This window comes from Pinus tabuliformis, chromosome Q (assembly GCF_031772625.1).
Source record: "Pinus tabuliformis cultivar Carrire ecotype Pingquan chromosome Q, CPIR1, whole genome shotgun sequence".
Classification (NCBI taxonomy): domain Eukaryota; kingdom Viridiplantae; phylum Streptophyta; class Pinopsida; order Pinales; family Pinaceae; genus Pinus; species Pinus tabuliformis.
The window spans coordinates 1,323,853,556-1,323,868,328 of record NC_142296.1 but is presented as its reverse complement, the minus strand read 5'-3'; the positions used below and the strand labels follow the sequence as shown (position 1 = coordinate 1,323,868,328).

Below are 14,773 nucleotides of genomic sequence, written 5' to 3'. Positions count from 1 at the left end.
TCAGTCTTTTTTCGTGTTAAAGTTTCAAAATTGTTTATTATTGATATTAACCGTCTTTATTTGGGTTAAAGTTTCAAAATTGTTTTTTAAATATGGTTGAAATTTGAAAGTGTTTTATTATCACAATTATATTTATATTATTATTATTATCTAATTGTGGTATATGAGATTTTTTTGTTTGTAGGATAAAGGTATAATCATTTGGCTACTAAGTCTACAAGTTATAAATACTCTACCTTTTTTGTTTTGAAGGTGTGATCTTTTAAGAAGAAAACATGCTCTTAACCAATAAGCCCACTCAAGTTATATCCCTAATATTGAGATGATGTAAAAAAAGAGTTTTTTTTCCAATTATATTTGTAAATTTTATTTAAAAAAAAGTAATATTATTATTATTTATAATGTATTTATTATTGTTATTATTTTTTATTAATTAGGTTGGGTTTAGGTAAGAGTTAGTTCATTTATTGATGAGACTACGATTTAATTATTAGTGGAATGTTATTATTAGGATTGTCTTACTTGTGGGATATGTTATCACTAGGATTGGGTTAAGCTAAGTGGAACCTGGATGCTCCTTGGGATAGTTTAATTCTCTTATGAGTGGCTTCTATCCTCAATCCTTTCTCACAAGATTTGAACTTGAGACCTAATGGGACTAAACTCCACTCAAACAAATTGATCTACACCTCATAAATTATCAATAAAGTTAATATGAATTTGATAATTTTATTTTGAAATTATTATTATTATTTTTTTTTTCCACATAAAAAATATTTTTATATTACAGATTATGAATCTACATATTTGGGTGTGAGAGGAATGGTTCATTTCTAACAATAAACCTTCAAACAAATACATCAAAATTCATTATATCACATGTGGAAACTGAAGCTATAATTAAAACAATGTCAATAATTTTTGTTATAAATCTAATTGACAAAATAAAAGAAAACTCATTATATTATTAATATAAATTAAACTTGGTTAAAAAGATCTCATTCATTTTTTCTCAACTACCTATAATAAAACTTTTTGATAATATTTAAAAACAATTTAACTAAATTTTCTTTAAAACATTTCAATATTAAATATTAATTTTAATAAACTACAATATCATTTATATTATTACAATTTTTTTCAATTTAAAATCAAAATATAAATATAATAACCATTTATTTTAACTATTAAATTATAATTTAATAACCTTTCTAGTAAAGCCTAGATAGAAGTACCAAATCTTGTCGCTTAGAAAAGCAGAATTGCGAAAATAAGGAATCACTTTCTGAAATTAAGAGCTAATTCAAGTTGTTTCTATGCACTTAGGTTATATATATTATGAATAACTTGTTAGAATGACGATACAAAGTTCCGATTTGATGTTTAAGGATTTTTTTATATTTTTTTAACAATTTTTAAAGGTAATTTTTTATTTAAAGGATCAAATCTCTTAAAATGTAAATTTATTTTAAAATGAAAAGAAATTTGATCTTTTTCGAAACTAATAATAAAAATATTATAATATTCTTTAATATTTAACTATGTAAAAAAACTAATTTTAAAATAAAATATATAATCTTTCATAAATCCAAAACTAAAATGAACCAAACTAATTTTAAAAACTCATTCACAAAGTCCTCTAAAAATCAAGCTAATTTTAGAAACTCATTCACAAATCCTCAGAGAAAAATCAACCTAATTTTAGAAACTCATTCACAAAGTCCTCTAAAAATCAAACGATTCCATGTTAACATTAAAAATATAATGAATTGCGTTTTACAACGTATTCAAAAAAATATTTGTATTTTTGAAAATATGTTTTTAAATTCTATTTTTTTTTAGCATTACTTGGAATCTATTGATGTATAAAGTTATATTTATTTATTTATGAATAAAATTTTTTGATTGAATATTAATAATCTCTCAAAATTTTGGATGGTTCAATTTCCATGAAAGTTTTGTTTTGTAATACATAGATATTGGATTGTAGTATAAACACGGATATTGGATTACAGTAAAACTGATTATAGTGATGATGATGATGATAGTGGTTAATGTCTACTGAGACCAAATTGGTCTATCGGATCTATATTTTTCTTAGTTTTTAATTGTCTGGCTCCTCGTCTTTCTTGGCGAGATGGATGTTGTAGCTTTCTTTTTTTTCTTTACGGTCTTCCAACTTCCTTTATCTTGCATCTCCTTCATCTCTTCTTGTTCTTGCGACATTGGTGTCTTAGCTTCACGATCTATTGTGTTTGTCCTTTTGAAGATAGTTAGAGAAGAAGTTTGGTCTATGAGATCTGCTTTGCTGTTAAATGAAGATTTATTTTGTGCGATATTCAAATCCTCATAACTGTTGATGCTTGAGGGGACGGGGCTTTCTCCTTGCTTGCCTTGAGAGTTGTTTCTTTCTTGCCCAATTTTTTGTGATTCAGAGTTTCTCTAGAGTATTCTTCTTTGATGACAGTGTACTGTTCTTTTTGTGCTCCTTCCCACCATGTAGATCTGTGGTGGTTTTTTCTAGCTTTCTGGGAGGCTTTTGGGCAATTTTTGGCTAGATGGCCTATCTAAAAGCAGGATCGGCATCTGAAGAGGACACTTTCATAATCGAGTTTTTGGTTCCACACATAGTCTTTGCTTGTTAGGTTTATTTCAGCTGGGAATCCAACGTTGAAGTCCATTTCCACACAGATGCGTGCATAGGTGGTTCTGGCATATTTCTCTGTTTTTGGGCACCTGCAGTAAAATTTCCCAATTGCATTTCCAATGGCTTTTAGCGAGGAGAGATTCCAGAGATGCAAGGGTAGGCTTGGCAATCTCACCCAAACTGGTGCTGAGGTTATGACTGCTGTTGAGGGGTCGAATGATGGGTTCCATGGCTTCATGAATAGGCTTGAGTTTTTCCAAAACCAAGGGCCGGAATCTATAATACATTGTCTGCTTTCAGTTTTTCAAAATCTACTATAAAGAAACCCCTAGTACAGGGGTAGATATTAATTTCATCAGAAATGACAGGCTTCCATACCTCAGAGATCCAATTGTGGAGAGTTGTGAGCCGCGGCCAAAAACCATTGAACCGACAGATTAGGGAACTTTCGGAAAACTTCAAATCCTCATCGAGTAAGGCCTGGACTACCTAGTAAAAGTCAATTCATATAAATTTTTTGTGAACTCTTAGCAAATTTACAACTATCTTATCTACTATAAAATAAGCTTATTTTAATGATAATGAATAAATATTTCATAATAAATGTTTTTTTTTTTTAAAGAAACCAATCAATATATATAAACTTATGAGAAACGTTTTATAAACCATGAATACCATGTAATATGAGTATATATACGTGTTATAAAAAACAAGGGGTGATATGACATTATGAAAGAGACTAGAATTTAATATTATTGTTTATATAAGATTATATTTTTTAGTTGAAGGAATTAGTGTAATTATTTTATGTTAATATTATTAGATATTTGAATTTAATATTTGTTTATATATTATGAGTATATATATTTGTTATAAAAGGTAAGGAGGACAATATAGCATTATGAAAGAGCGTAGAATTTAATATTATTGTTTATATAAGATTACATTTTTTATTGGAAGGAATTAGTTTAATTATTTATTGTTAATAGTAACTAGATATTTGAATTTAATATTTGTTTATGTAAAGATTATATTTTTGGTTAAAGGAATTAGTTTAATTATTTATTGTTAGTAGTATTAAATATATACATGTTATAAAAGGCAAGGGAATGATATTGCATTATGAAAAAGTGTAGAATTTAATATTATCGTTTATATAAGATTATTTTTTTAGTCAAACGAATTAGTTTAATTATTTATTGTTAGTATTATTATTAGATATTTGAATTTAATATATGTTTATATAAAATTATTTTTTAGTTAAAGGAATTAGTTAATTATTTATTGTTAGTATTTGGTTGGTTTTTGTTGATGAGTATTTGGGTAGAATTTTTTTAAATTAGGTATATTAGTCTAGATCAAACATTTAATAGAGATGCCATCTACAAAAGTGAGGAAGCATCTCTTAAGTCTGAAGAGATTATAGCTTAGTAAAATAGCTTAAAAATACAAAATTTAAGGATGTACATTGCAATATTCAAATCTTTCCTCCTTCCAAATCAATCCGAGGAGGAGATTAGCTCGCTCTTTCTCCTACATTTGCACTTTCTTTTAGATTCTTGGGAACAAGAATTAATACTATTGAATGGGTCACACAACACAATGCAATAATTTTACATGACTAAACTGGATTATAATTCTTGCTTCTTCTCACCTTTTGCTGTTTAGATGGATTAGATTTCTTTTTCTTCATTATGTTGTCCAAGCTTCCTTCTTTTCTAATGGCTTGAAGACATGCTAAGCCCCAAAAATGCAAGGGCATATTTGGAAGTATAACTTACATTGGCAATGAAGAAAGAGAGCCTATCAATGGGTTAAAAGGAAGATTTGAAGGTTTGATACATAATGTTAGATTACTCTTAAACTAAGTCCCCAAGTCTAAAATCGAATCTATATCTTTTGTTAGATCAAACTCAACTATGAAAACTCCTTTGTGCTAGGGTAAATGAAGGCTATTTCTTTTATTTAGACTTCTACGAGTTGTAGATCCATTTGTGTAAATTCACCAAGAAAGGCTACACGCCATTAAAGTAGCAAATAAGTCCATTTGAGATGTAGAATGCCGCCTAATTAACAATGTCTTGAACAATGGGGATATATAAGGTTAACACCTCATAAACCATGAAACAATCCAAGGTGAGAAGACTAGTTTTACCACCATTCTTAACTATATCACTAAAGGACACCCTAGACAAGTTTATGTGAGAAGAGAGAGGGAGAAAAGTTGCAACTCCCATCATTTGAATCCTTGAAAGCGCATATGACTGAAGTACCGTTGAGGTTAAGCTTAACCACCTCACAACTTGAAATTAAAGAAGAGGTGTGCATCCCACAAGAGCTTAGGAGGCCATTGTTGCCATGAGATATGCTCAAGGGTGTAGAGAAGATAGAGCAATAGAGGAAAAAAAGGAAGGGGTGTGTGAGGGGATGGGTGAAAAACTAGGAGAGGCTAAAAAAACATAAGGTGATGGAGGAGATACTTTTACTAATGGCTAGGTAGAAACCCTACTTGCCACTTTGTGTAGGGAGCATACCCATCCCTAGTAAAAAAAATCACGACAATAAGTAATTATTCTATTTTATTTGATTAACATTACCCATGTAAGTAGTACATACACCAAGATTGTCCCCACATAAATACATTTATCCACACAACTATGATTAGATAAACTCATTTAAGGAGTTAGAAAATAATAATTGCTTATGGAATATTGAATAGTGGAGTTGGATTAAGAGCCATCGTGCATTATTGAAGTCTCAAGAGTGACACAACATGTTAACGATTGTGAGTTTTTCCTAAGGCTTTACATTCTAAACTTATAAATTAGTTAAATTACAAATTACCTTAAATCTGTCTTAACCTTAAATATTTTATGTAGGGAGAACTTTACACCTGAGGAACTTATTTACCTATATTTATTTTTTCACAACGATAATTGTGATGGCACTTGAAAACAAACAATGACAAACCATAGAGTCTATATTTACAATTAATGTAAAATATTTGTGTATGTGAGAGAAATTCCAAGCTCTAAAAGGTTGTATATTTGGCCACCTCCTATGTAACATACCCAATCATCCATTGAGGCATATTACACCCTCTGACCTATGTTTAAAATTTTTTTCCTTAATTTTATTTCACATAATTTCTATCATACATTTTTGATGTATTCTATTATACAATGCACACATGTATTTGTGACCATAAAATCATGATAAACATATACAAACTAATTGTCCATGTGAAATATATGTAAATTCATGAAGTGCACACAACATAAAACATATAGACACAAGAATAAACACTTATAAATGTATCACCAATTGGATGCATACCTCAAATGTTCCACCTAGTTATATAGCGTGTTACTCATAATCTCTTAGCAACGGGTCACTCCTGAGCTAGGGCTATAACTCCACCAGGGTAAAGTCTTCCTAAATCCATCAAGGTCCACACACCACTCCAAAAAGGTAACAAGCCATGATACTTGACTCTAGCAGCCTCCAACATACAATCTCTCATTTCCCATCAACCTACATAGCCCAAGGTAGCATACCCCCTTCTCTGCATTGACAAACCATCATGTTGTGCCACTACCCTTCTAGGGCTTCCTAACTCAGGATGACCAAGGAGTCTTAGAGCCTTGTGGCTTCCAAGAGTTCCAATTTCCCTGATGAGTCTCCACATACCCTATAAGCATCACACTGGGGAACCTACCTGCCTACCCCAAATCCACTTAAGATCAATAAGGTAATCATGTTACAAGGTCACACCTTTCTCCCCCTCTAGGGAGTCTATTTATCCACACACTAGTCAAAATGATGAAAATGGAATCCTATAGTACACTAAAGCTCTCACTTTTATGTGTATGTCTCTTATTTCACAAGTGGCACTAAAGGAAGTCACTTTAATGATTTAGGATAAAACATTTGTACTTTTGAATTTAGGCATATTTTAATAATGGGTTAGCCCCTTAACCTTAAGCCCCACACCACTTATCCCTTAACCCCATTTCCCACTTGTGGAGTCCTAACCCCCCATACTCTCTTGCTTGACTCGCTTTGCAATAGTAGCGTATTTTATTGATATGCACGAGATACACATTTACAAAGCTAGACTCTCTGTTACTACATAGGTTCATCGAATTAAAATCGCATAAGCACTTCTATCTCAAAACATATAAATATAAGCACATTGCCTCCATAGCCATATGTACATGGGCACATAGGCCCCAAAACACTTCTCGTCTCACCAACCTAAACATGATATATATAGTACACATAGGGGGTCAACTTGGGATATTACATTGATCTATAAACTACTATTCTACTAGACAATTCGTCACAACATATCTAATAAAATATTCCAAGATCTAGACTATGAAGGGTAAATTCCTTTAGATTCTAGATATATTTTTATTGATTTTGTTACTTATAAAATGCAATATAAAATGTGGAAATAAAGAATAGGTAAAAATAATTACTCACAACCCACAATAACACCAAGATATGACTGTAATGAATAAGGTCCGTATACTCACAAATATTCATAATATTTAGAATATGTAAATATCCATAACAAGATAAATATTAATATAGATAAATGTTTTTTTTTTTTTTTTTTTTTTCTAAATAAGACTGAACTATTATATTACAGCAAGAGCAAAAATTACATCAGCAGTATTACAACAGAGCCGAGGCCCTGTAAAACCTGTCGTAGGACAGACAGTAGACTCAGGAGTATTCATTTCCAGGATTACAAAAGATTGAAACCAGATCGACATTCATGAAACCGACACATGGACTGAAGCACATGGAGACTGAAACAACAGAAACACATGGAGTCTGAAACAACTGTAGATAACCGACACTGTAACAGAGAAGGACAGAGATACATAATGACAAAGTGCAGACACATATAAGATAGCGGAGGGAGCAGACAAAGAGAAAATTCCTTGCTGAGAAACCTGGAGCGCGAGCTGGGCGTACTATTCATCATCAGTGGTTTGCGGGTCGTCCTCCATCTTGCAACGGGGAGGCTGGTGGATGGCCTTTCCAGCGTTGCGCTGCACAGGTTCACTCAGGCCTGCTCCAGGATCTGGGGAGAGGCTGTCTTGAACAGGGCGCAGAATGTCAATGGCGGGAAGTTGCATGTCAACTGTGGGTGCCATCCCAGGAATCTGCGGAGGGCTGGCACGAGGAGCCTCATCTTCACCCCATGGATTGCTGCAGTGCTCCACCGAAACCGTTACAAAGAAAGTGGAATTGGACAATGTACATGGAATGCGGTATCTTACCATTGGGTGCTCAGAGTGCCCACATTCCATTCGCTCTTGAAATTCCGCCGCTCTTCCTCTGCCCGGAGGCCTTCCCCTGGTTCGTCTGCGCTCAGAAGAAACTTCAATTGAGGAAGAGGGAGAGGGGGCATGCCTCTGAGACGGGGCTCTGCCACTATAACTACCACGCCGACTGATTCCTCGTTGGCGTTCTCGCTGCATGCTGGAAATGTGCGGGTGGCAAGTATGCTCACGCGTAGTGTCCCTCTGAACCAGACTCCCAATCCTCAAACTAGACTGCGGGTAGCAGGTATGCAACACCGCCAAGCTCCCAGTCTCTTTACCAGACTGCGGGTATGCCCCCAAATTGCCCGAATCTAAGGCCTCTAAACCATCACAGTCGCTCTCAGAACCTGAATAGGAGCCGAAACAGTGAGCCTCCGCCACCTCCCTCAAGACCAGAGCAGGAGCAAACGTGAAATGCGGGAGAATGTCCGAGAACCTGTGGCTTTGAAGCGCCATGTTCCGGTTATCAAGGCGAGCAGTTAATGTCGAAGGGACGCTTCTGCCATGAGCCATATCCCTCATCCTTAAATGCTGCGTGCTGTGACATTTAGGGCGAGTCCTCCTGGTGTACGTGGCTTGTCCGGGCGGACACTTGCCCTGCTGACAAGCCATAAACCTTTTATAACTAACAACCACCCGCATCCGGGGGGGAGAGATCCTTTTGCACCAAGGTGATGCAGTCTTTTTTGAGTTGTTCATCTTCAACTATGTCCAGGGAGCCTGAAAAGTATGGTGAAGTCTGAGAAACTCCTTGGTTAGCCATTCTGTCGGCTACCTGATTTGCTGTTCTTCGCACATGCTGAAAGGTAATGCTATGTGGATTTTTGAGCTTCGCTTCCAAGGATTCCAACCTGCTTAGAAGTCTCCAGCTGGTTGCTACTTTGACCGCTGTCGCCCCTGCCTGAATTTTCTTGGCTGCAGTGATTAGGATGAGAGAGTCGCCTTCCACCTCAAGTGGGAAGAAGTGTTGTTGCTCTGCTAAACAGATCCCTTGCCAAAGTCCTTCCATCTCCGCTACATTGTTAGTGTCTTTGCCTAGAGAGCCATAATAGATATGCAGAGGTGCTCCTGTATGACTTCTGATGATTCCTCCGTATCCTGCCGGACCGGGATTACCCTTTGCTGCCCCATCAAAGTTGAGCTTGAAAGAGTTGAAAGCTGGTGGGGACCAGGAGGACGGGGAGGTGGAGCTACGAGGGGGACGGGTAATGACCTTTGCAAAGGCTGAAAGGTCAAGATTCCATTCTTTAAAAATATCCCTTTCTTGTTGCGCTTCTGGCATGTCAGTGTCATACCAGGTTCTTATGGATAAGGTTTCATGGATATTTCTTTTGTAGATAAGCCATAGAGCGTCTGTTGTCCGGGAGGTGTTATTGAAGATACGAGAGTTGCGCTCTTTCCAGAGAAGCCAGTACAGAAAACCTGGAATTAGACCCCATAAGGTATTGAGAAGTTGGCTTTTGAATGTGTTCTTGTCCCAGTTCCTAATATTGTCCGTTACATCCTCTCCTCTTGGTGCTGTTCTTTTATTGCATTTCTCCACTTTCTCCCAAAGTTGCTTTGCTAACGGACAGGTCTCCATTAGATGGCTGATTGTCTCAGTGTGAAGATTGCAATTCGGGCATCTAGAGGGCCCAATGAATCCCCGTTTTATCAAATTATCCCAAGTAAGAATGCGCCTTTTACTGAGCAGCCATAAGAAGGTTGAAATTTTGGGCCATAGCCCTGGAAGCCAGACTCGTGCCCAAATTTGGTCTTGATCCCCTTGGGTGTCTGAATAGCGCAACTGATGTGCTTCTTTAGTGGTGAATGTGCCTTTGTGCTTGTGACCCCATCTGAGCTTATCCTGCTGGTTGGAGTAGCGAATTCTGCGTTGTGTGAGTTCCTGGTCCAAGTCTGAGTATGTTTCACCTTCCCAGTCCCTTTGCCAGCTGTTTGCGGGTCTCCATATTTGGTATTCTTGATGCTGCGTTTGTTGCCAGAATTGATGAACCTGAATGAGGTTTTCTTGCTGCATATACGATTGCCAGAGTGGCATCTGGAATAGATTTGCCAGTTTGGGGAGCTGCTGCCACGAATCCTCCCAGAACTTAGCTGACATGCCAGAATGGATTTCCCAGAAACTATGTTCCTGAATGAAGCGGCTGTGTATCTTTGCAGCATTCCAGATTGGAGAGCCTTGGGCGATGGAGTTAATTCTGATGAGATCGTGCCATTGACTTCCCATAGCATACTTTGCTTGCCATAAGCGTGCCCAAGGTGAATGAGGCTTGGAGAGCCAGTTCCACCACAGTCGGGCTCCCATAGTGTTGTTACTTTGAAGTGGATCTCTAAGCCCTAGTCCGCCTTCTGTTTTGAGTTTGCACACTTCTTTCCAATTAACGAGGGCCCATTTTCGATTTCTGCCCGTGGAGCCCCATAGGAAGTTGCGCTGAAGGTTACGAATGGCTTTAAGGACCCATTTTGGAGCTGCCAGTGTGGAGAAGAGGTACAACGGCATAGCTTGAAGGACATACTTGATCAAGACCAATCTGCCTGCCATGTTGAGAGCACGAAAGGTCCACGAAGAGAGTTTTGATTCCAGCCTATCAAGGAGAGACCGCCATGAAGCGTGTTTAATAGCTGAGTCTGAGAGGGGTGCTCCAAGGTATTTAGATGGCAGATGGGAAATGGTGAATCCCAGGATTCTGGCAATATTCCTTTGTGTGGAGGGGGGGGTGTTGAAAAAGAAGAGTTGCGACTTTGAGGCATTGATGGAGGTGCCAGAGGCATCAGAGTAAAGGGAGAGGAGAGATTTAAACACTGAGGCTTCTTTTGAGGATGGATGGCCAAATAACATGGTGTCGTCCACGAATTGCTGGTGGGACAGCGGATTGAGACCATGGATAGAAATACCTTTAAGCTCTTGAGAGGTAATAGCTGATTTGAGAAGTCTGCTGAGACCCTCTGCCATTAGAACAAAGAGAAAAGGAGAGAGAGGATCCCCTTGTCTAATGCCACGGGAGGGTCGAAAGGGAGAAGAGGGAGAGCCATTCAAAAGAACTGAGAAGCTGGGGGAGGTAATGAGATTCATGATCCACCTGGTCCATGTTGCACTGAATCCAAAGGCTAAAAGCATTTTTTGAATAAAATTCCAACTAAGCTTATCAAAAGCTTTGGAGAGGTCGAGTTTTAGAATCATACCTGGTTTCTTAAGGATCTTTAAAGAGTGTATAACCTCATTTGATAGTATGATTCCGTCCATAATCTGCCGTCCTTCCACATATCCTGTTTGTTCCGGAGATATGAGCAGGGGTAGGAGAGGTTTGAGCCTATTTGCAATGACCTTTGAGATTAGCTTGTATATGACATTGCATAGTGCGATAGGTCTGAAGTTTTCCGGCCTGTTGGGTTCTTCACCTTTGGGAACCAGAGCTAGGAAGGTGGTATTGAGGGACGGGAGGATCCAGTGCATACTTCTGGATTCTTCAACAAGGTTCCAAACTTCATTTTTGATGAGGTCCCAGAATTCGTGGAAGAAATTGGCTGTAAAGCCATCAGGACCAGGCGCTTTTCCGTCTTTGAGTTGAGCCATGGCTTCTTCAACTTCTTGCAGGGTCGTGGGCTGGAGTAATCTGTTGTTGTGATCCTCAGTTATGATGCTTGGAATATGCTGCGTGATGGCCCGAATTGCTGCGTCCCTGTTCTCAATGGGTTCCGTTAAGATTTCCTTGAAATACCCTGTGAATTCCTTTTCCATGTCCTCATGCTCCTCAATTCTTTCGCCTTGTTGGTTGTTGATGAACGCGATATTATTGTGCATTCGCCTTTGAATGGTGGCCTTATGGAAGAATTTTGTATTCTTCTCCCCCTCTTTGAGCCAGTTGATTCTCGATTTTTGCCGCCAGAGTATTTCTTCTTGCTTCCTGCGTTCCTCGATTTGGTTCCAAAGTACCTGTTCCTGTTGTGCTTGTTCTTCTGTTCTGCCTTGGAGAATGAGATTTTGTTGGAGCTTGCGCATTTGCTGTTCTAATTGTGAGCGCTTCTCCTGAATGTTGCCAAAACTTGTGCGATTCCAAACTTTGAGGACATATTTCAGATTTTTCAGCTTTTGTTGGAATTGATACATTTTGGCTCCCTCTGGCGGAGTGTAGGCTGCCCAAGCATCGCTGACTACCTTCCTGAAAGTGGTATTTGTTAGCCAGAATGCTTCGAATCTGAAGGGTCTGTTGCATTGGTTGCCTGGTCTGGACCATTGTAGCAAAATTGGCCAGTGATCAGAACCGCTTTGGGGGAGGATGGAAGCATTGAAATCCCCTCCCAGATGGATTGCATTGTCAGAGAGAAGGAATCTGTCAAGTCGGGAGGCTATGTGATGAATGCCTCGTCGTTTGTTTGTCCAGGTGAAAATTCCATTGGAGGTAGGGATGTCCATAAGTTGATTGTTTTGAATGAATTCTTTGAGGCCTTCACTGTCACTGTCGAGCCTGATTCTGCCTCCCTGTTTCTCTGCCATGGAAGTTATTATGTTGAAGTCGCCGCCCCCGATCCATAGCGGGAATTGCCTGTTTTCATTGAGGATAGAGATCGTTTCCAGCAGTTCTAATTTTTGCTGAATTATTTGAGGAAAGTATACATTTGTGAGATGACCATGTATTCCAGTGCCAACGAGGTGGAATGAGGCTTGAATGAGATGGAGGGTGGCGTGGAAGTCATATAGTGTGATGATCTGTGGGTTCCATAAAATAGCTAAACCACCTGAGGCTCCGGAGGCATCTACAGAGATGGCCCTGCTTCCTGCCCAAACTTTGCCACGGATTCGTTCAATAGCATCAGTGTTGCTTTTGGTTTCTTGCAAAAAAACTATGGTTGGTTTTTCTTGTTGAATCAAATGTTTGATCATTCTGTGTTTTGAGGGACTGTTGAGTCCTCTCACATTCCAGGATATTAACTTCATGTAAACTGTGATTTGGGTTTGTAGAACTTTGTCAACTTAGGGAATCGCCCTGATTCCATAAGTATTTCGCCTATTGCCATGTTACGCTGTAGGTCTGTCTTTCTTCCCCTTTTCTTGAGATCCTTGAGTATCTTTTTTCCATCCCATAGACTGCCTCCCTGTATGCCCATGCTTTTATTATGCTGCGCCTTGGCTAGGACTCCTTCCAGCTTGTCTATTTGCCAAGGTTGAATAGAGTTGTATTCTTTTTGTTTGCATGCCGTTTCAAGTGTGAAGATGTCTAATCCATCGATATTGACATCCGCCTGATCTTCTTCCATAACAGTAGTTTCTCCTAGAACTTCCTCATCCGCTTCTTGCTGAAGACTGAGAGCCAGAGTAGCATCGGTTTCCATATCATAGTCCTGCTGCTTATTATTCACTGAGGGTTTCTCTTGAGAGAAAGAGAGGGGACTGAGACTTGATACGGATTTACCTTTCTCCAAAGAAGGGCTTGGAGTGGGATTCATTGGAGCAGGGTCAGAGGGCTGCAAGGGATCTGAGTGAAGGAGGGAGGAAGAGGGCGAAGAGGGGTTGTGTGGGGGTTCAGAACTGGGATGATCATGTTTGTCATGCGTTGCAAGAACAGAGAATTTGTTCTGGTGGTCCGCTTTGAAAGTGTTTTCAATAACTGGCTGACTCTTTTTGGCATGCCTACGGCGGTTGGGGATTTTGATAAAACCTTCAGGGTCTTTATCAGAGACAACAGCAGCTGCTTTGGACTGGGAATTTAATGGACAGTCACGGAATAGGTGGCCGTGCTCATGACACTTACGACAGCGAAAGGGAATGTGTTCATAATCTAAAGGTTGAGTCCATTCATAATCATCGTGATAGAGTTTTACCGTATCAGCGAGAGCTTTGGTCAGATGCATCTGGACGCAGATCCGGGCGTATGAGGTGTATTTGCGAGTTTTTGTCTCCGCTGCGACTCGGATGAAGGTGCCCAGTTTGTTGCCTATATCCGCCAGCGTTTCTTCTTTCCAGTACTCCGCTGGGAGGGAGTACATCCTGATCCAGACCGGTGCCCAGCTGAAATCTTCCTTATCGGGATTGAATCTGGGCTTCCATTCTGTGAGATAGAGGCCTGAAGAGTTGAAGAAGTATGACCCTCCTTCGAATATCCGCACTCTGTCCTCCACACAGTGAAAGATTGCTGTAAAGAAGCCCTTTGGTCCTAGTTGCAGAGTTATTTGTCCTTTGGGCTTCCATTTTGAAGCTATCCAACCTTGTAAGGCTTTTTCCGTAGGCCAGAAGCCTAGAAACTTTCCTATGAGTGCATGATCTTGCATGTACTGGATTTCACCATTGATGCGGTGGCTGGGCAGGTCAACCTTGATGGGTTCAGCAGCTTTTGGGATACAAGTGGCTGAGGTTGCCTTTGGCTGAGTCGCCTTAGCTTTATCGTGGATCTCTTTGTCAGCATCGTCTTCTCCTGTCGGGGCCGTATGAATCCTTGCCTCAGCCTTCCGATGTCCGTCTTGACCTGCGTCTGGGCCTGCGTCAGAAGGGTGCAGAGGCTGTGTGTACTGGGTATTGTCAGAACTCGTGGAGTTTTTTGGAGGGGAAGCAGAGCTCTCCCCTCCTACCGCCATATCCATTGCTATCGACCAGCAGGGGAGTGGCGGCTGTAGCAGCGAAAACAGTCAGGGGCGGCGGCTGGTTAGGGTTTGGCTGCGATGTGCAGGAATTTGCATCAGAGCGATCAGGTTCCTCTATTGAAATATAGATAAATGTTGAGGGTACAAGTGATATGATATTTGTTACAAATGAGGGTCTTGCATATATACTAGGAAAGGTGCCCCTTCA

At 39.0% G+C, this 14,773-nt stretch overlaps 1 protein-coding gene across 1 annotated transcript; it reads right to left on the bottom strand.

The window, feature by feature from the left end:
- Positions 1–8,614: 8,614 nt before the first annotated feature.
- LOC149224716 (uncharacterized) lies at positions 8,615–14,565 on the bottom strand. Its single transcript, XM_089388263.1, has 5 exons — positions 13,011–14,565; positions 11,924–12,765; positions 11,446–11,809; positions 11,173–11,256; positions 8,615–10,935 (listed from the first exon to the last, which is right to left on the bottom strand). Exons 1-5 carry the CDS (start codon positions 14,563–14,565, stop codon positions 8,615–8,617), a joined length of 5,166 nt encoding a protein of 1,721 aa, XP_089244389.1.
- Between the last annotated feature and the right edge of the window lie 208 nt (positions 14,566–14,773).